Below are 20,679 nucleotides of genomic sequence, written 5' to 3' on the forward strand. Positions count from 1 at the left end.
GTCTCATTTGCTAGTTCTTTGCCAGCAGGCAGTAATGGAAGATGTAATGTCTTCCTTTGGGCCCATGCTATTACACAAGAGGAAGAAATTAAGATTCATTTAAAGCTAAGTGGCATGAACAAAAACAGCCTGAGTGAAGATTCATTGAACGAGGTGCAGATACCTGACAAGGTGTTTCTGGTAGAAAGTACCGGAGTTGGTACCAGCGTTAAGTTGAAGTAATAAAAAGTTGTGATTTTTTTTTTTTTCATAGTCTGTGTGTTTTCTCATTTTGAATTATTACAATATCACTGTGAAAGAATAAAACCAAATGAAACCAAGGTTAGGATTGTATCCTGAAGGAACTAACTCCTGATGCACAATCTTTCTGTCACAAGAATTGCTAAGAACTTGATTTGCTTTGAATTATTACACTGTTCTCAAATTCTTGATTTCACAGAATAGTCATTTTAGCTTTTATGTTCTTTTTTGCAATGCTAACACGTAGTACAGCTCTGATGTACAGTGTCATGAAGTATTAGAAAATAGTTGTGTATCACTCAGAAATAAATGGTATCATGACAGAAGGAGAATTCATAAGCTAAGAGTTTATCTGCATATTTTGGCATTAACTTAGTGGTTCTTTAATATGAACTGCCTAATTCTATTTAAGTTTCAAACTGGAGAGGATTTTAATCTCAAAGGCAATGTATCAAAGTCTTGATTTCTACAGCGTATCTGTTACAACTGTGACAAGCAACTTAAAAATCATAATGGCAGAAGTGCTATGGGTGAGCAGCCTGGAGTACTTCAGGAAAGGAATCCAACAATGTTGTTAATTGTATTTCAAGAAGTTTCTGGCTTTGAATACATGTGCTTGGTTTTTTCTAAGCATTCTAGAAATATTGCCTTGTCATAAAAAGGACAGTAGTTCAGGAGTTTTCCTGGATTAATGCTAAAGAGAAATTTGAGGGTTTGGTGTAGGCCAAAAAGGTGGCATCTGGTGGGGAGAAACCTAAAGAGCTAATTTTGACAGCTAATTTGGTCTGTATACTTCTGAAAATGGGAGACTTGGTCACGTTGCAAATCAGGATACTCAGCCCATTGTGAAGGAAAGGGTAGTAAATTCTATTTTAATGGGCAGCTCACTTGTTGTCTGTAGTCTTTGAAGAAGAATTTGGTGACTTGAGTGTAATTGTAATCAAAGTTAAGAACAGGGAGCAGATGAAAGTTGGGTCATGCCTTCCACATGTAATATGTTAATGTGGAGAATAACACTGTTGTCAATTCATTCGTAAGAATTTTTACCCCCTCAAGTCAAATAAGGAAAAAAAGACTGTTAAATTAAGTTTCCTGGCACATTTCCACTTAATGAAAGTTGGATTTCAATGCGTCTCCATCCCAAAGATCTGTACCGGTGGGCTGAGCTCCAACTGCTCTCCGTGCTGCTTCTTCCAATTTTCTTAGTCCTCATTTCAATTTATGGATTATTTAGTAAGTAAATCAGTTTTAAATTAGTGCATCCAGGGCTTAGTAGTTCAATGGTAAAGCCATGATATTGCATAACTTGTATTTTGTATATGAAGAGAGGAATATGGACACAGTATCGTTTGCTAAATAATGTGGTGGTTTTGTTAAGAACTCACCAGCAGATTTGCTGCTTGATGCAGCTGGGTGATTTACGTCTTCCCTAATGGGCTGCTCGAGGCTCCCTGGTTCTACAAGCTGTATTTAAAGCAGCTTCTGAGTCCTCTTAACATGATTGTTCTAACATTTACATCTTCTCTTTGTTTACCAGTAGTAGTTAAACTACAAACATTCTCTATCCAAACAATGCTTGAGCTGTGTTGGATTTTTTTTTTTAAATCAATATTTCAGAAAATTTGAATTTCACGTGTTGGGGACAAGCCCAAAGGAGAGTTCTGTTCTGAAGAAGTCATCCATCCGCTTAGCAACTACTAAACCTGCAGTGACCAGTCAGTGTGTTCTGATGGTGGAGAAACCTAATATGTGTGCGATTCTAGGCATTGTTGAAGGGGATAATCATTAAAAAAAATAAAATACTAGTAGAAATCACAGTTCAAGATTGCACCATCTTGAGGAGCTGAACCACACAGATCTTTATTTGAAGAGAATCTTCAACCTCCCCAACCCCAATTAACTACCTTTAATTGGAATCTTATGACTAAGTTGTTCATTCGATGTTGTCATTCTTTCTTCCCTGCAATTTTCAAATCACTGGGTAAGATTTTGAACAGAGAAAGGGAATTGTGGGCAGCTGAGTCCATTGATTTGTATATAATTTCTTATAGTCATTCAGCTCTGCAAGGAGTCACAGCTGTGGCTTTCAAGAGTTGATGGTCTTAAAAGTTGTCAGGATGAAATTCTACGGAAAGTGTTGAGAGAGCAAGCTTTTAAAAGGAATATATATTATTTATTTATTTACCACCTTTAGGAGAATGGTATTTTTTGGCCTAGAACCTCTTCATAAATTGTACATTGGAGTGAGTTTAAAATAATTAAAAAAATCTAGTAACAGGTGTTTTTCTTCCACTGAGGTAAAATAAAATGTAAAAGTAGGTACTTTCTGTCAGTATGCTGATGTGCTCCATACCTGACTTTTACTACAAACTGGGGGTTGCAATTTAATGAGAGGTTTAATAGGAGGTAAAATGTTATTATGTGTATATATTACTGATAGGTTCTTTTATTTAATGTGTAGTTCAGCCCAAAAGAAACCCAGTTATTGTATCCTATTAGAGTGCAATTTAAATACCTTTTTTCTCCCCGGTTCATTGTTGATTATGAATAAAAATGGACTGACATCTCTTTTTCAAAACCAAATGTACAAAAGGCTGGTAGTTTAGCTTTCAGACAGAGATAGTTTTTAATTATGTAGAAAACATTGTGGTGTACAGAAAGTTAGACTGGCTGATATAATAGGTCGTCTTGTACAATCCAAACAACAGACGCAGTAAAGATAAACTGGCATTTATTCAGATTGTTGAATGAATGTTTAACTTAAATTTTGACCATCTCAGCATTTCAGGAAATTATGTAAGACCACATATTTTGTTCATTGCAGTGAACATAAGTGGTATAGCAGATGGACTTTCAGGAAAATGTCTCCATGTGAAATTTAGGATCTTAGGGTACAGGAAGGTTCTGGTGCTAGTTAAGCAACTGGAAGCTTAAATTTATCAGAATCAAGTCAAAACCCTGCAGCACTTCCAGTTCCTCCTTGGAGGAGTGTCTTGTCTCTTCCCACGCTTGAATTCATATGTCCAATTTGTTTGCCCTGTCCTCTCTTGCTGTGCCAGTTTGTCAATCAGCCAAAGCTAAGTGGCTGGATAACCAGCCGGGTTTTCACGCATTCTCCCCCCTTGAGGTGGCAAGCCATGCAGGGCTACTGTTTCTTAGCCAGCTGGCAAGCTAAACAAATGGCTTTGTAAGCCAAACCGTGCACAGCCCAAGATTACAATGTGCTTGCAACATGGGACTTACCTGATCCCTGTCTGTGGGCGAGTTATATCAGTGTCATGATTCTCAGTATTTTGTGTGCCATGTCCTTTTGTTTCCTTAGTAATATTGTCCTAATATAGGCAGTTGCTTTGAATAATGGACGTGCTTTTCAGTGAATGCTGGTCATTGGATATCAGCACAGGAGATGCTGTTAGCTGTTTAAAATTCCACAGTGTATATTTTTTATGAAGACCTTTGCTATGTAGCTTAGTTTTAGAGAGAAAGTAATCTATGCTTATTACTGGGGATTGATTGATTACCCTCAGGTGTGTTACCCCCGTACATGTTTACAAAAAGTGGAGATTTAAATAAGAAAATGGAGAGTATGAATTAGACCAGCTGTATTTCCTCACTCAAGAGATTAAGGAATGCTAATAAAGAGTTTATAGAACAATGTACATCTCAATAATATGGTCTTACATGCTCTGTGAGCATTTTAATATTAAAACAAAGAACTCTTTATTTATTGGACTAAATTAATTTATTTAATTGCTTTCAGAATGTACGCAGGTTCAAAGAAAAGTATACTGGTTTTTTTATGGTTGGCATAGTCTCCAATAAGTGACAGATAGTTTAAAGACTTGAAGGATTGATGAGCAACTCTGAACAAGTACATTTGGTGAGATTTGTAAAACGAACAACCAAAAGGAAAAACAGCTGAAGTATATAAGAATCTAAGACTAGGTTTGTAGATGAGGTAAACCCCAGTTCTTTTAATTGTGAACTTTTGCCAGCAAATAACAAGCTGTACTTCATGACAGGTACAAAATATATATGGTTATTTATGAGTGCAAAAAAACCTGCAGAAATTGAGACTCCTAGCTGACATTCATACATTATAATACTTCTTTCACACACTTAAAAAGGCTTCTGAGCAGCTAATTAAAGGTATTAAAAAAAATAAAAGACACTGTAATGAAATAGAACCTAAGGGTAAAAAGGAGGAAACTTCTCCAAGAGCATACAACCTTGCCAACTGTAATAAACTTCAAAAGCCATACTGAAAATCAAATAAATCCCATCTTTAGCCTCACAAAGGATGTTGCTGATACACATCAGTAAGAAGATAGAACATTCCAGGAATGTTCAAGCCCTCTGGAAAAAAATCCTACCTTCTGCCCTTTTGTAATCGTACAATAGAAATCCAGCTCTGTGTGTGTGTGTGTATGTATGCAAGTACATACACTTGTCTGTGTCACAGGAACCAGAGTAAAATGCAGCTTTCAGCTTAAACAGATGGACTCTTTTAAAAAATTGTTGCTGAAGGCCCTAGTGAGGGGGAGGATGCCCTCTCATCTTGAATAAAGGAGCACTACTATCAACCTGTTTGTATAAAATAAACATAATTGCTTATATATAAAATACATGTGCTGAAAATATCTCTGCTAGTATGTCTCAAAAACTGTCTATTTTCAGTATTAATTGTGATTTTTTTTAAAAATTAAAAAAAAAAATAAAAATCCCAAGCCTATTATAAACACGTTGCTGCTTTATTTAGTGAAAGCCTGACACTGGCTGCAAAGTTAGTCGAGACACATCTGGACTTCACAGATGTAGTAACTGAAGATCAGAGAGGGAGAAAAATATGAGACTGAACAGGTACACTGTGTCCAGAATTAAAAGTGCAGGTTTCATCAGTTGCAGTCGCTTTTCCATTAATCTTTTTCTGAATTTTAATGATTGTGAAATAGGAAAAGATATATGAGCTTTAACAGCAGTAAGTCAGTACTATTTCAAATCACTGTTCAATCTATTGTGTTCATCTAGTGTTATTTTCCTTTGAATCTTACATAAAGATAATTGATTATTCCAAACTGTTGTGCTTAAAAACTCAAGGTGTCTCACCTGAATTAAACAGGTAAGTCTCATCTTGATTATACAGTCTGATTAAAAAACAACATTAGACTAGTTTCATGTGTTGGAACATGATATCACTTGCCATTAAAACTCACTGATAGCAGTAGCATATGATATGTTGATAAGCCTGAGCATAAGACAGCTGGTTCCAAGCACAGTCTGCAGTGGATCCACAGCCAAACAACAAAAAATTTCCCCACCAGCACAGACAGAAGAGAGGGGGGCCAGTAATGCAGAAGAACGGAAGCTTGCAACTGCAAGGACCAGCAGGAGGGAGAGACTTCCCCCAAAGCCTGAGGTGCCCTTGCGGAACTGCTTCACTGCTCTGCAGAGTGATGAGGAAAGACGAGTCACATCAAGAGAGACGCTGGAGCTGAGTAAGGCAGCCCGATCTACTCCCCATATAACAACCAGGGCAACTAAGAAAAAGCAATGGGTGATAGTAGTAGGCAACTCTCTTCTGAAATATATGGACGCACCCATTTGCTCACCTGACACGCTCTCTAGAGAGGTGTGCTGCATACCAGGGGCTCATTATCAGGGATGTCACCAAGAGACTACCAAGCCTCTTACATCCACTATTATCTGCTGCTGTTGTTTCACGTGGGCACCAGTGATACTGCCAGGAGCAGTCTGAGGAGTATCAAGAAGGATTACAGAGCCCTGGGAGCGGCAGTAAAGGACTCTGGAGTGCAGGTAGTTTTTTCATCAGTCCTCACAGTCAAAGGGAAGAGGTTTGAAAGGACCAGTCGAATCTGTCGAGTCAACAAAAGATTACAGGACTAGTGCCACAGCCAGGGGTTTGACTACTTAGGCCATGGAACTCGCTTTGAGAAACAAGGTCTATGGGGGGCTGATGGGGTCCATCTGTCAGAGAAGGGGAAGACCATATTTGGTCTAAGGCTTGCCAAGCTCATGAAGAGGGCTTTAAACTAGACTTGCTGGGGGAGAGAAGCCTCAATCCATCCCACTCCTACCAGTTTGATGTCAGTGCCAGCAATAGATGCCCAGAGCCTGGAGAAGGATCACAGGTCAGCAGGAGCTCACAAAGGAATTCCAGCCACTCTAGCCAGTAAGTCAGCTTCATCAGGGGCCCAACTTCAGTGCCTCTATTCAAACACAGGTAGGATGGGGATCAAACGAGGAGTTAGAGATGTGTGTGTGCCTGCAAGGCTGTGATCTTATTGGCATCCTGGAGACGTGGTGGGATGGCTTCTATGATTGGAGTGCTGGAATGGAAGGATACAGGCTCTTTAGGAAGGACAGGCAGGGGAGAATGAGGAGGGAGTGTCGCATCATTGCATAGATGTCAATGACCAGATGGAGTGCATGGAGCTCTGCCTGGGGATGGATGAGTAGCCAACCGAGAGCTTATGGGGCAGGATTAAAAGGAAGGCAGGGACAGATGACGTGACAGTGGGTGTCTGCTGCAAGCCACCTGACCAGCAAGACCGACTGGATGTGGCCCTCTACAGACAGATAGGAGCAGCCTCATGTTCACAAGCCCTGGTCCTCATGGGGGACTTCAGCTGCCCTGCTATCTGTTGGAAGGACAACCCAGCAGGGCATAAGCAATCCAGGAGGTTCCTGGAATGCATTGGTGGTACCTTCTTTCTCTAAGTGATAGAGGAGCCAACAGGGAGAGGTGCCATGCTGGACCTTGTTCTCACCAACAAGGAGGGGGTGGTGAGGAATGTGAAGCTCGAGGGCAGCCTTGGCTGCAGTGACCACGAAATGGTGGAGTTCAAGATCCTTAGGGCAGTGAGGAGGGAGCCTAGCGAGCTCACTACCCTGGACTTCAGGAGAGCACGCTTTGGCCTCTTCAGGGATCTGCTTGGTAGACTACCATGGGATAAAGCCCTGGAGGGAACAGAGGCCCAGGAAAGCTCCTCCAAATTCAGGATCAATGCATCCCAACAAAGATGAAGTCAGGCAAAAAAAACAGGAGGCCTGCATGGATGAACAAGGAGCTCTCGGACAGACTCAAACACAAAAAGGAAGCCTACAGAGGGTGGAAGCAGGGACAGGTAGCGTGGGAGGAATACAGAGAAATTGTCCAAGCAGACAGGGATCAGGTTAGAAAAGCTAAAGCCCTGATAGAATTAAATCTGGTCAGGGACATCAAGGGCAACAAGAAAAGCTTCTATAGGTGTATCAGTGATAAAAGGAAGACTAGGGAAAATGTGGGCTCTCTCCGGAAGGAAATGGGAGACCTGGTTACCTGGAATATGGAGAAGGCTGAGGTATTCAATGGCTTTTTTGCCTCAGTCTTCACTGGCAAGTGCTCTAGCCACACTGCCGGAGCCACAGAAGGCAAAGGGAGCGATGGGAGAATGAGGAACTGCCCACTGTAGCAGAAGACCAGGTTTGAGAACATCTAAGGAACCTGAAGGTGCACAAATCCATGGGACCTGATGAGATGCATCTGCGGGTCCTGACGGCACTGGTGGATGATGTTGCTAAGCCGCTATCCATCATATTTGAGAAGTCGTGGCAGCCTGGTGAAGTTCCCACTCACTGGAAAAGGGGAAACATGACCTTCATTTTTGAAAAGGGAAAAAAGGAAGACTGGGGAACTAGAGGCCAGTAAGTCTCACCTCTGTGTGCGGCAAGATTGTGGAGCAGATCCTCCTGGAAACTATACTGAGGGCCATGGAAAATAACGAGGTGATTAGTGACAGCCAACATGGCTTCACTAAAGGCAAATAGTGTCTGACAAATTTGATTGCCTTCTACGACGGCATTATGGCATTGGTGGATAAGGCAAGAGCAACTGACATCATCTGCCTGGATTTGTGCAAAGCATTTGACACTGTCCCACACAACATCCTTTTCTCTAAATTGGAGAGACACGGATTTGACAGATGGACCACTCAGTGGATAAGGAATTGTCTGGATGGTTGCACTCAACAAGTTGCAGTCAACAGCTTGATGTCCAAGTGGAAACCAGTGATGAGTGTCATTCCTCAGGGGTTGGTATTGGCACCAGTGCTGTTTAACATCTTTGTCAGTGACATGGATGGTGGGATTGAGTGCAACCTCAGCAAGTTTGCTGATGACACCAAGCTGTGTGGTCCAGTCAACATGCTGGAGGGAAGGGATGCCATCCAGAGGAACCTTAACAGGCTTAAGAGGTGGGCCCATGTAAACCTCATGAAGTTGAACAAAGCCAAGTGCAAGGTCCTGCACGTGGGTCAGGGCAATCGCAAGCACAAATACAGCCTGGGCGGAGAATGGATTGAGAGCAGCCCTGAGGAGAAGGACTTGGGGGTGTTGGTTGATGAGAAGCTCAACATGAGCCGACAATGTGCACTCACAGCCCAGAAAGCCAACCATATCCTGGGCTGCATCAAAAGCGTGGCCAGCAAGTCGAGGGAGGTGGTTCTGCCCCTCTACTCCACTCTGGTGAGACCCCACCTGGAGTACTGTGTCCAGCTCTGGAGGCCCCAACATAAGAAGGTCACGAAGATGATCAGAGGGCTGGAGCACCTCTCCTATGAGGACAGGCTGAGGGAGTTGGGGTTGTTCAGCCTGGAGAAGAGAAGGCTCTGGGGACACTTTATAGTGGCCTTCCAGTACCTAAAGGGGGCCTACAGGAAGGATGGGGAGGGACTCTATCAGGGAGTGTAGCGATAGGACAGTTTTAAACTGAAAGAGGGTATGTTTAGCTTAGATATTGGGAACAAATTCCTTACTGTGAGAGTGGTGAGGCACTGGAACAGGTTGCCCAGAGAAGCTGTGGATGCCCCATCTCTGGAGGTGTTCAAGGCCAGGCTGGATGGGGTTTTGAACAACCTGGTCTAGTGGGAGGTGTCCCTGCCCATGGCAGGGGGGTTGGAACTGGGTGATCTTTAAGGTCCCTTCCAAACCGAACCATTCAATGACTGTATGATAAGCTTAAGTGATTTGCTGGTTTGGCATCTCAGTGGGACCGCTGCCTGCATGCAAGGAATACAAAGTGTCTTGCTGATAGTATAAAGGTAAAATGTGTAACTCAAGACAGAGAGAGTAATTTTTTAGTACCAAAAGGATTGTGAAATGCACTCGGTAAATGTTACTAGGTACTTCTGAACTACAGAATGATATTTTATAGCTACAGTAAGCAATTTGTTGAACTGATTTGGGGAGACAGAGTTCTGATATGTGTCGAGGTGAGCAAAAATTTCCTGTGAAGCTAAATAGAGGATAATGTGCAAGAACATTACAAGCATGTTTTTCACATTATCTGACAATATCTTGCCGTAGCAGTAGTGCTAGGTGAATTTATATTTGCTGTAAAATGCAAAAGATACTAGTAGTAATGCTTAATATTTATATTCTAACCAGCATTAAGCAGTTCGAGATTAATACAAGTAAACTGTCTTTGGTGTTGTTTTTTTTTTAAATGGCAATATTCCCTTTCAGTGTCACTGCAGGACATCACAATGAGGAAAGCTTTCCGGAGTTCCACAATTCAAGATCAACAGCTGTTTGACCGCAAAACTCTGCCTATTCCTTTGCAAGAAACTTATGACATTTGTGAACAACCTCCTCCACTTAACATTCTCACCCCTTATAGGTCAGTAAAATAAAATTAATCAAAACCAATTTCTAGCTTACTTTATGTAATAGAGATACTTTATCTAGGCAGCTTGCTCGTGTTGAGTAGCACTTGAATATTTAAGGAGCCACACTAGAAAGCTGTCAAGCTGCTGGAGGAATACAGGCAGCAGAGGACATTATAAGCATTAAAACTTTACTCAAATTTTACTCCAGCGTAACAACAGTAAGAAAAAGCCATTTTTATTATCTGTATTTACTAAACTGTGTCCTGCTCTTGGAAGTGAAGTGAAGAAAATAAGCAGTTAAGTATGTAGAAAGAAAGGTCTTCAATGTAAATAAATGTTGTTTGCTGGCCCAAAGTTAATTTGAATCAACAGTTGAACACAAGCAGCCACACAAATTTGCTCATCATTTTAAAAGCAAAATTTGAGTCATTAGAATAGCAGTTCTCTGATTTATGATACTCTTATCTATAGCTTGTGTTAAGGTTACTTTTCCAAAATCAGGACCTTGAATACAAGGAAAGATAGTAAAGAATGATGGCACAGGAGGTCAGTGTTCATCTTTTTAATGTTCTTCAGTGAAATATTTCAGGATCTGAGATACTAGGTGTTCCTTCATATGCCTTTCCTTTGCCTTAATGTTTGGATTCATGTGTTGTTAGATAAATAGTATGCCCTGTTTCCATCATTGTATTTCAGGGATGATGGAAAAGAGGGTTTGAAGTTTTATACCAATCCTTCATACTTCTTTGATCTGTGGAAGGAAAAAATGTTGCAGGACACTGAGGACAAAAGAAAAGAAAAGAGGAAGCAGAAGGTACGTATGTTAGCTTTATATAGCTTCTGGTTGTTCTTTTTCCTGGAAAGGGTTTACTTGCAGATATGGTACTTTTTTGGTTATGCAATTAATAACAATCCAAACTTTACAGAGTCATCTTCATTCAACTAAAACTACTCACATCCATTCAGTTCCATCAACTTTAACAAATAAATATTTAATAGTAATAATAATAATAATTAAAAATAATATAGAAGGGCCTGGAGCTTTCATGCTGTCTTAATGTAACTAACAGCAGGTTTGCCAAAACATTCAAGTCTTCTAGCAATGACTCAAAAAGGAGAGAAAAGGGGAATACTACAAGAATAAACAAATTCACTGGAACACTTTTTTATAATACAAAATTCTGGCAGTCTTACAGGTGAAAAAGCTTGAATGACATTCTAATAAATGTGTTTACACTAGAAAGAAATTAGTAGGAGTAGAGCACTTTATGTTTTCTTAAACTTTTGCAAAGGTAATGCTACCTGTTTGTTTCACCATTCTGTGTATTTCATACACAGAGACATTAAATATAAGTGTCAGATTCATAATTTCATTTCAGACAGAATAAAAATCTACTCATACATCTGCATTATTCAGCTAATTATCCACTAGACTGAATTTTCTGCCTCTTTCATGTCTTTTTGCTTTACATATCATATTTAGACTGAAAGTAAAATTTTTTCTTGCACTTGAATTGTTTTTCATTATTTTGTGGCTGATGTTTAAATGCAACTAACTGAAAAACACTGTCTTAGTTGTCAGTTTTGTTTGCACAACTCTCCTACAGCAGAAAAATCTAGATCGCCCTCATGAACCAGAAAAAGTGCCAAGGGCACCTCATGACAGACGGAGAGAGTGGCAGAAGTTAGCCCAAGGTCCGGAGCTCGCAGAAGACGATGCTAACCTCTTACATAAGCACATTGAAGTTGCTAATGGCCCAGCTTCACATTTTGAATCAAGGTTTCTTTTTATTTTTTCTATCCTTTATTAAGTACAGATATTTATACTACCTAGTGAACCTTGAGAAATGGTAAATGATGAGATGCCGCTGCTCTTCTTGAAATGCACTGGAAATCATTGATTTAGCTCAATGAACACTGAGTTTTAAAAAATTTAGTCAGTGTGTCCTTAAAGAAGTAGTTATTATTGTGTTATTTTTAAGAGTAGTGTGTATCCTTGAGGATGTGTTGTCGTCTGCAACTTAAAGAAGGTGGTAACGTCAGTGTTGCAAGTGTCTGTTCCAGTCTTGACCTACAAAATCCCGATTATTCCAGTCTCTTGATTTTTCTTTAGCAGACGCTGCCAGGACTATATGGTGGGTGTGATGTGAACAAATGTCCACTTGGAACTCAGATGAGATCACTGAGCTTCTCTTTACTCTTGAGCAAATCCAAGATTTGATTGACATTTCTGGTTATAGTCTATTACAAAATCTAACCTGTTGGATTTTCATTTCACAGCACATATTTGCTGGTGGCTAAAAGTAGCATTTCACATGGTAAACACCTGCTGTGTTTACGCTTCTGGTGTTTGTGCAAAACCAGCTGAGAGGATAGGAAAGAGGCATGACAATTAAGATTAAGAGTTTTGGTGGTGTGCTTTTGGTTTGTTCAGTTTTCTTTTAATTAAAAAGCATTCATTGTCCTCCAAAAAACAGTTAAATTTTTCCCCTGTCCTTCACTGGACAAAAGCACCATAAGAGAGTATTTTGTTTAGCTTAGTAAGGCCTTCAAACAAATGTACTAGTGAGAGTGGATAATTATAACAACTCTAGGAGGTAGTGTTTTCTGTCTGAAAAATGGAAAAACCGGTTTGTAGAAAACTTAGTTCTTTGAATTTAGAAAGTAAAAAAGGTCTTAGTGCATTTCAGTCAGTGGAATACAACTCAAGTTATGGTAATTAGCATTTTTCTGGGAGCAACTTTATAGTATCTTATCTTTGTAAGCTGCTGTGTCAAGTCATTGGCAGAATCATCTGCTTTCCTGCCATCCTTCTGTTGTTCTGTACAGCAGATTCCACATTAGACACACTTGTTCCAGGACTCCTTTTGTATCTAGGACGCTGGCCTAAACCTTGATTATCTCAGTACCAGCAATGCAATTATGAATAATGCTGTAGTGCTCAGGAGTACTACGTGTGCAGAGCATGTCGTTCAGATACAGAACAGCACCGTGCTTTTGAGTAACAGAGTAAGATTTCATCCCCCAATAATTTCATAGGTTAGATACTAGAGCAGTTACAGTATGTGGAAGACATAGAGTACTGCTTTTCTTGTTGGAAAGTGTTCTGCAAACACATTTCCTCAGAATTTAATAATGAATTTTTTTTCATTTTTTTAACTGAGTAGTTAATTAAAATTTCCTAACTGATCATGTCCTTAAAGTGTGTCTAAAGTTGTCATTTACAAGGAAGGTGAATCATTTTAAGCTGTAGTTACCTTTCTTTACTGCTACTACTCAATAGATATTTAGATTATCTTCCTTATATCTGTTGTATTGCTACAAAGTATTAGGTCAAAAGTAGTGGGTTCTTTCTACTGAAATATAGATCCTCTGACAGAAGTTCAGCTAAATTATTCAGTTGTAAATTCTACCGTTCTAACATCGATGGATGTTTCGTGGATCTTATAAAAGAATATGGTTGCATATATGTAGGGATTGAGGAGCAAAAACGATTACTGAGTATAATGTCTTTCATAATACACTCTGGTATATGTGTACTTCTGATTGTATTGCTACATTTACTTAACTCAAAATAATGTGACTAATAAACACTAAGATCACACACATACTGCAGAAATTGTCTGATAGACCTGTCAAAAGCATTAAACCCTTGAGCGGCTAGAAGCAATGGCATGGAAAGTGAGATAAATTATTAAAAAGCCGTGAAGTACAATACGCAATAGTGATGCAGAGAAGATACTTGAATTCAGAAATCAAACTGAAGTATAGAACATTAGCTGAGGGCACTAATACTTATTTTTACTAAGGCTTATATTGGATGACTTCTCACTATTTTCCTACAGATCTCAAGCATATGTGGACCATATGGATGGATCATACTCACTTTCTGCATTGCCCTATAGTCAGATGTCTGAACTTCTGAACAGAGCCGAGGAGCGAGTGTTGGTCAGGCCACATGAACCACCACCACCACCTCCAATGCATGGAGCAGGAGAAGTGAAACCTGTGCCTCCTTGCGTTAGGTATGAAGTGGTCAAGCCACATGCAGATTTTTTGGAGAGTTTTGGTTTTCCGCCATGCCCCTAATAGTCCATTAGTATTATTTCTATGTAAGCCAGGCAGTGCACACATCCTAGGGCCTCACTCACCCTGTCATCAAACCATAAATATGTATTTCAAATGTAACTCATCCTTACTGCTTGTACTGTTTTGATTTGTTTTGTTTTTAAAGTTCTGTGAATCGAAGCAGTTACTCAACTGCTAGTTCCCCTCAGAAAAATAATTTGGATTTACGTAGGGGTGGGAGGGGAGAATTATACTCATATAGGAAACCTTTGATAAAGATGCAGGTTTGTATAAGAGCATAAACTCAGTTAATGGCTGAATTTGAGCAAAGGTCTGTTGGATGACTGACGCTTACTCCATACCGAGAATTAGATTACTTCATATATGAGGTATGAATGCCTTGAAATCATCATAGTACATAGTGCTCTTTAATGCCCAGCGTTCAATATTCTTAAGTTGCAGAAATGAATCTGTTGCTGTTTTTTCCACTCTCCAGCTCTAATAACAACTTTGTCCTGTTATTGACTATTCCAGTTCTACGACTGGCTTGGTAGAAAATCGTCCTCAGTCGCCAGCAACAGGCAGAACACCAGTGTTTGTGAGCCCCACTCCTCCTCCTCCACCACCACCACCTCTTCCATCTGCTTTGTCGACTTCATCATTAAGAGCTGCTATGACTTCCACCCCTCCACCCCCGGTCCCTCCGCCCCCACCCCCTCCCACAGCTGCTCTGCAAGCCCCAGCAGTGCCACCTCCACCGGCTCCTCTCCAGATAGCTCCTGGAGTCCTACATCCTGCTCCGCCTCCAATTGCTCCTCCCCTAGCACAGCCCTCTCCTCCTGTCACTAGAGCTGCCCAGGTGTGTGAAGCTGTACCCGTTCACCCAGTTCCTCCACAAGCTGAAGTACAGGGACTTCCTCCACCACCCCCACCCCCTCCCTTGCCTCCTCCTGGCATTCGACCCTCCTCTCCTGTCACAGTTGCAGCCCTTTCTCACCCTCCTCCTGTTCTGCACCCTCCTCCCACAACCATTGTCCCTGCACCTCATGCACCCTTAATGCCTCCATCTCCACCATCTCAAGTGATTCCTGCTCCTGAACCCAAACGCCATCCTTCAACTCTTCCTGTAATCAGTGATGCTAGAAGCGTTCTACTGGAAGCAATACGGAAAGGTAATGTTTGGCTATTAAGGGGCAAAAAGAACGGTCTCAAGAACTTGCTAAATACACGTTAGCTTTGAGAGATGGAATGTTGCACATGTGTGTAAGAAGTTAGTTTAGAGGAATGCATCTTAAGTGTGTTTCTGCTTTCTGTTCTCTACAGTGTATGCATTGCCAAGCTGACAGATTTTTTTCAATTTGTAATTGCGCTTATCAGATGTTTAGTTTGGATGGCAAAACTGGTTCTCTGTGGAAGTTAGATTTTTAAAAGAAAAAAGTACATGTGTTTATAGATGATCTGTGCAGATCATCTCTTCATTTTGTTTGTCTGAGAACGTAGCTATTTCTGATAACCCACAGATTGTGTAGAAGGCAAAAACGTTGTTTTTCACGGACTGTTAGATGAAAGCAGAACAGATCAGTTGTCACTGGGATTTTGACCATATATCCGTGTATTACAACAACATGTAAATGACGTTCAGAAATCATTCCTTAAGACTTAGAGCTGTTAAGTATCTCATGTGGACAAGTCTCTACTCAGTAGTGGAGCAGTCTTTACGCTGCAAGGTGCCCTGCTGGCAGAGTGCAAGTGAATGGCAATGTTTGCCTGGTGACCTAGCCAGGAGCTGTGCGTACAACTGTACCGCTCTGCTCATGTGCCTACAGCCAGAAAAATCCCCGCTGCACTCTGCGTGCTGCTGTTTGACTGTGTAGTATCTTTGAATAATCTGTCTCAAATGTTTTGAGTACTACATTCTTCTGGTTTTTGCCTGCACTTACAACACAGTCCAGAATCTGTTCAGCACTGTAATACCAGTAGACAGGCTGTAATACTAATTCAGAATAGTTTTTAAGCATCTATATGCACATGAATTTCAAACATCATTGACTCTAAAGAAGCATCAACAGCAGCTGAGTACAACAGTGGTGCATGAACACTCGTAGAGAATGTCAGTCAAAAACTTAATAAAGGAGAGCCTGCTGGTATAATTTAGGTGATTCCTGAAAATGTTTTTGACTAAGTCTTGCACAAGAAACAAAGGCTCAAGTTTTAACAGTCTAAATTTCACTAAGGACCTGTGCTTGTGTTGCCTGTCAGTTGGCAGCAGAGAGTATTGAGTACAGGATGTAGGTTGTATTTAGACTGTGTCAGTTGGTGGTCTTGTGACTATAAAACCAAAATATATAATCTCTGTCATGTTTTTAACTAAGTTACTGAATTTAACTTTCCCATACTATCGGTATGTGTAATTTCTCCTCTGTGTTTGATCTTGAAGTAATACTTTATCGCAAAACAGGTCGTTACATGATCAAAACTGAGTTACAAGAAAATGCTGTCTTGTTAGGATCGTGAAGTAGCTATAACTTTTAATTGAGACCATGAAGAGAGAGTATAAAAATTGTTTGGAAATGCAAATAGTAAAATGTCTTAATCACTTACAATGGTACTAGAAATGAGGGTGTGTTTTTAATGGGAAATCAGAAGTAAGATGGAACAGAAAGACTGATGATGTAGTCTGCCATTGCAATTCTGACATTCCTCTCTTTAAAAACTTGATAAAGAACTTCTGTCTGAGGACAATGTCCTCAGACTTCATTTTTGCTTGCAAAGCATTTTGTAAATCGTGAGCTAACTACCTTGCATAATGATAAAGGAGGAGAGTAACGTGTTTGTGATTTGATGTTCTTTAGGTATTCAGCTACGCAAAGTTGAAGAGCAGCGCGAACAAGAAGCTAAGCATGAGCGCATTGAGAATGATGTTGCTACTATACTTTCTCGTCGCATTGCTGTGGAATACAGTGATTCAGAAGATGATTCAGAATTTGATGAAGTGGATTGGTTAGAGTAAAATCATTACATTGCTGTACACTGCAAAATCGAATGCTAATGTCCATTGTGGTGCTTGTTCTCTGAAAGTTTGATGGTCATTTCTAGTGTTTTTTGTATTCTTTTCTTTACGTAATTAATCCATGTTTTTCTACTTTTCAGTTTACAAAAAGCTCCTAGTGCATCTTTGAAACTAAATGTTTTACAGTGGCTTTTCTTACACATCTTTTTTGAAAGAACATACTTTGTTCTGATAGACCACTAAGTATTAAGCATGGGCAGCTGTTGGTAGAGTAGCAGTTTCAATTTTTTGGCATATCTTAACTGTGCACTTTGTGAATTTTAAGTTAATGAAGGCAACTGAGATTGACATTCCAAGGGCAGCTGTATGTACTAATGAGCCTTATTCCACTTCTGATAGTGTTTTAAAACATTAAACCTAGCTGTCAAGATATCACTGCCTCGATTACATCTGTACCCTAGAAGTACATATAGTTAGCAGCACTGAACACACTGAAAGGAAAATGGATCTTTGGGGGTTTTTATTATTGTTTTATTGTTGTTTTTAAATAATTATGGCCTTATTTGGATGTTTAGAGATTCCCCTTTCCCTTCTTCCCTCCCAGGTACATATTGTGTGGTACTATTTTTGCCTGCATAATAGACGTTTAATTTTTTTTTTCCTTGTGAAATCTTTTGACTTAAACATGCCGTGTAACTTAAGTAAATGTTAAAATAACAGTTTGATTTAATAAATGGTTCATTTTAAATGTTCCTGGTTGTTGCTTTTTCATTGAAGCCTGCTTTTCACTGGTGAATCTGAGGGATCTTTGGATTTCAGGGATTTAATCTGTGGTCTACAAAGTTACAATAAATATTCCGCACTTGATCTAAGGACCCATGTTAAACAAGAAAACATGTATCATCAAATGATATCTATATGCATATCTACAAAAGAAAGCTGAAATACTACTGCGATCCATTAGTTCTAAAAAAAAATCGGGAGCTTATGGCTTATATGATTTAGGTTGTTTTTTATAAAAAAAACTATACCATCAATGTATCTTGAGAGGAGAAAGGGAAGATGCAGCGGTCAAAATCCGTGGTTAATGAAAGATGACAAAGAACATGGGCGATACTGCAAAGTCATTTTTCAAGCGCTATCTAGCAGTGTGCTGCATGTTGCGTAGTTATAGGGCTTTTGTGTTTCCCTTCTCTGGAATAACTCCTTCAGGTCTGAGCACCGAGTCAAAAGCCTATTGAGAAGGGAAGCGCGAGAGTGCGAGAGCACTCTGACCTTGCAAAATCGTTCCTGGAAGATGGAGTTGTATAATAGAGGAAAACAAGTGTTGAAATCTCGGAACGAGATTTCTGAAGGTGGAACATGAAATGTTCTACCGGCTACAGAACAATTTAGCGGCATGTGGTTATTAACCTACCCTTAGGACTGGGCAAAACTCCAGAGGTGCAGACTGGAGTAGCAATACCATACGTTGTCACAATTTGTGAATCTGCATCTTTATAACTCGGGATGCACTTCTCTATATGCTGTTCTCTTTAATGGTTGTCTTCACAGTAATGCCATCTGGTTTATTCTGCCATTTTCAGTTAACTTTTAACACGTGCGTCCTTAATAGCTCCTCATAATATTGAAGAAAAGATGTCAGAAGCACCACTGCGTGAATATTTGATTGTGTTTAATCTAGGTGTTCCCTTGCATCTCAGTAATCCTAAACTGCCAAATCTGGCCCAATAAAAAAAGGTGAGAGATGTCCTTTATACGCAGCTGAACAGGACTGATCTCTTCAAGCAGAAGTGCAGCACGCACACCTGCAGGCACCCTTGAAGCAGGGAGATCTTTAAGCAGATCTATGCTTTAGGCAGCTGAAAGAACAGCTCATGCCTGAATTCTCTGTGTAGGTAGTCCTGCCATTCACAAAATCACTTTTCAGCTGATGTTTATACCTGTTCTTTGCTGTAGTCTCTAAACTCCTGATTTTCCTGGTGGGTATTCTAGACAGCAGCCCTACATTGTCACTGAAATGGAGCAGCATCGTGTCTGCGCCCAGGCTGCAACTGTTCGAAGTAGAGCACCATCACACCCGCGCTGTAGCTATGCTCTGAGTGCCTCCAGGCGCTGTGAGCCCCGGGTATAACTTGCCTAAAGCAAGGAGAGGAGTTAGGGGGAAAAAAAAAAAAAAAAGAAAAAGAAAAAAATGGAAAAAAAATAAAGCCAAAGGGCCTTTACGTGACTGCAGCTATCACATGTTGGACTTGAAGGTACAAAAAAAAAATCCTTATTGACAAATGGTTGTTATTGACCTGCTTTGCTGTCCCGGTGATTAATAATATCCCTTCCAAACCGGTACCCGGGGCAGACGAAGCACTCGTTTAATATGACACAGTCACATGAAGTAATGAACCTTGTCTGAGAAAAGTCAAGAGTTAAATTCAGTTAACATTTCAAAGGCAGGGATTCTTGGCCTTCTGCCACCGCTACAGCTTTCTGCCATAGCAACTAGTCTCCAGATAGCAATAGCGTGATTCACTACTAGCGAGAGGTGATTGTTGAATTTGAATATTTGCATTTTATAGATCTACTCCAAGCGATGCCTTTGCAATCTCGGTGATTTGTGTGCCTCTCGCTGTGGTCTCCGACTGCCCTTCTCATTTGGTGGAACGCTGTTCAGGGGGCTGCTGGGCTGTTCATGCCCGTTGTTAGATGTGTAATAGATTATTGATTGCTTTGTCTTGCAAGGTACTAAATCAAGTCTTCTGTATTGAACTGTTTATAGGTTCTGTTGTTTACTTCGGTACATTTACAGCAACTGGTTAAAATCAAAGACTCAAAGCCTGCTACAGAAATAACATGTGAGTAATGTTCAATATAAGTGAAGAGAAACCTTTGTTCAACTTCACGCCTTTCTTGAACTGTAATCTGGGGCAGTTAAAAATGATCTACCTCTCCCGCTGCGAAACGGGGAAAAAAGGAATAAAATGAAAAGCTCAGAAAGAAGAAACAAAAGGTACGCGTGGCAGAACTGGAGCAGAAGACTCGGTGGTGCAAAGTTGGTCGCTCGGGGGGTTTATCAAAAGATAAAATAGCAACAGTGACACAGCCATCACGGACAGACCAAAAATAAATAGCTTAATGGAAGAGAACGAGTACTGAAGAAACAAAATGACAGAGAGACATAATTTGTGTTCTTTTTCTTAGTGTTACAGTGTGAACAGCAACCATTAAATACTAGATATCATTAAGGGATTATGTAATCTCCCATTAAATTGGGATTAAAGAAGCGGGAGGCATTTTAACACGACGTTTAAAGGAGTGAACTCCCCAGCATTCAGGTGGATGCTGACATGCCATCGCCTGTCTGATGAACACACAGACTAATGCAGAGTCGGCTTCAAAAGGCATCGCGGGACCTGAGTGTGCAACCAGGCACCGACGGTCCCAGCTCCATTGCGACGGGCATTCTCCACGATGCTGGGACCATCTCGGCTTGGATGCAGCTGCCACCCCTGGAGCGCATCCCCACTTGCTTTGCCTGGTGGCCGTGAGCCCTCGGCCTGCGACAGGGATGGAGCTGGAAGCATGGGCTCTGTGGTGGCCTGCCACATCTTGGTCTCTCCAGCCCACGGACACGCCGGGGAGCTCCGGAGCACAGTGCAGAAACCGCTGCCTGGCAGGCAATCCGGCAGATACAGCTCTCTG

At 40.6% G+C, this 20,679-nt stretch overlaps 1 protein-coding gene across 9 annotated transcripts in view; it reads left to right on the top strand.

Annotated features, from left to right (window-relative positions):
- WASF1 (WASP family member 1) overlaps positions 1 to 17,735 on the top strand; it is a 101,806-nt gene extending 84,071 nt beyond the window's left edge. For 8 of the 9 annotated variants that reach the window (XM_063329796.1, XM_063329795.1, XM_063329797.1 and 5 more), the window contains 6 exons: positions 9,763 to 9,916; positions 10,602 to 10,719; positions 11,513 to 11,685; positions 13,751 to 13,930; positions 14,508 to 15,145; positions 16,826 to 17,735. In XM_063329796.1, the coding sequence (XP_063185866.1) occupies positions 9,763 to 9,916; positions 10,602 to 10,719; positions 11,513 to 11,685; positions 13,751 to 13,930; positions 14,508 to 15,145; positions 16,826 to 16,983 (1,421 nt within the window). In that variant the 3' untranslated portion in view covers positions 16,984 to 17,735. The remainder of the gene's footprint in view (positions 1 to 9,762; positions 9,917 to 10,601; positions 10,720 to 11,512; positions 11,686 to 13,750; positions 13,931 to 14,507; positions 15,146 to 16,825) is intronic. The other variant, XM_063329802.1, reaches the window with a different exon arrangement.
- Positions 17,736 to 20,679: the final 2,944 nt, after the last annotated feature.

Source organism: Chroicocephalus ridibundus, chromosome 3 (genome assembly GCF_963924245.1).
Source record: "Chroicocephalus ridibundus chromosome 3, bChrRid1.1, whole genome shotgun sequence".
Taxonomy (NCBI): Eukaryota; Metazoa; Chordata; class Aves; order Charadriiformes; family Laridae; genus Chroicocephalus; species Chroicocephalus ridibundus.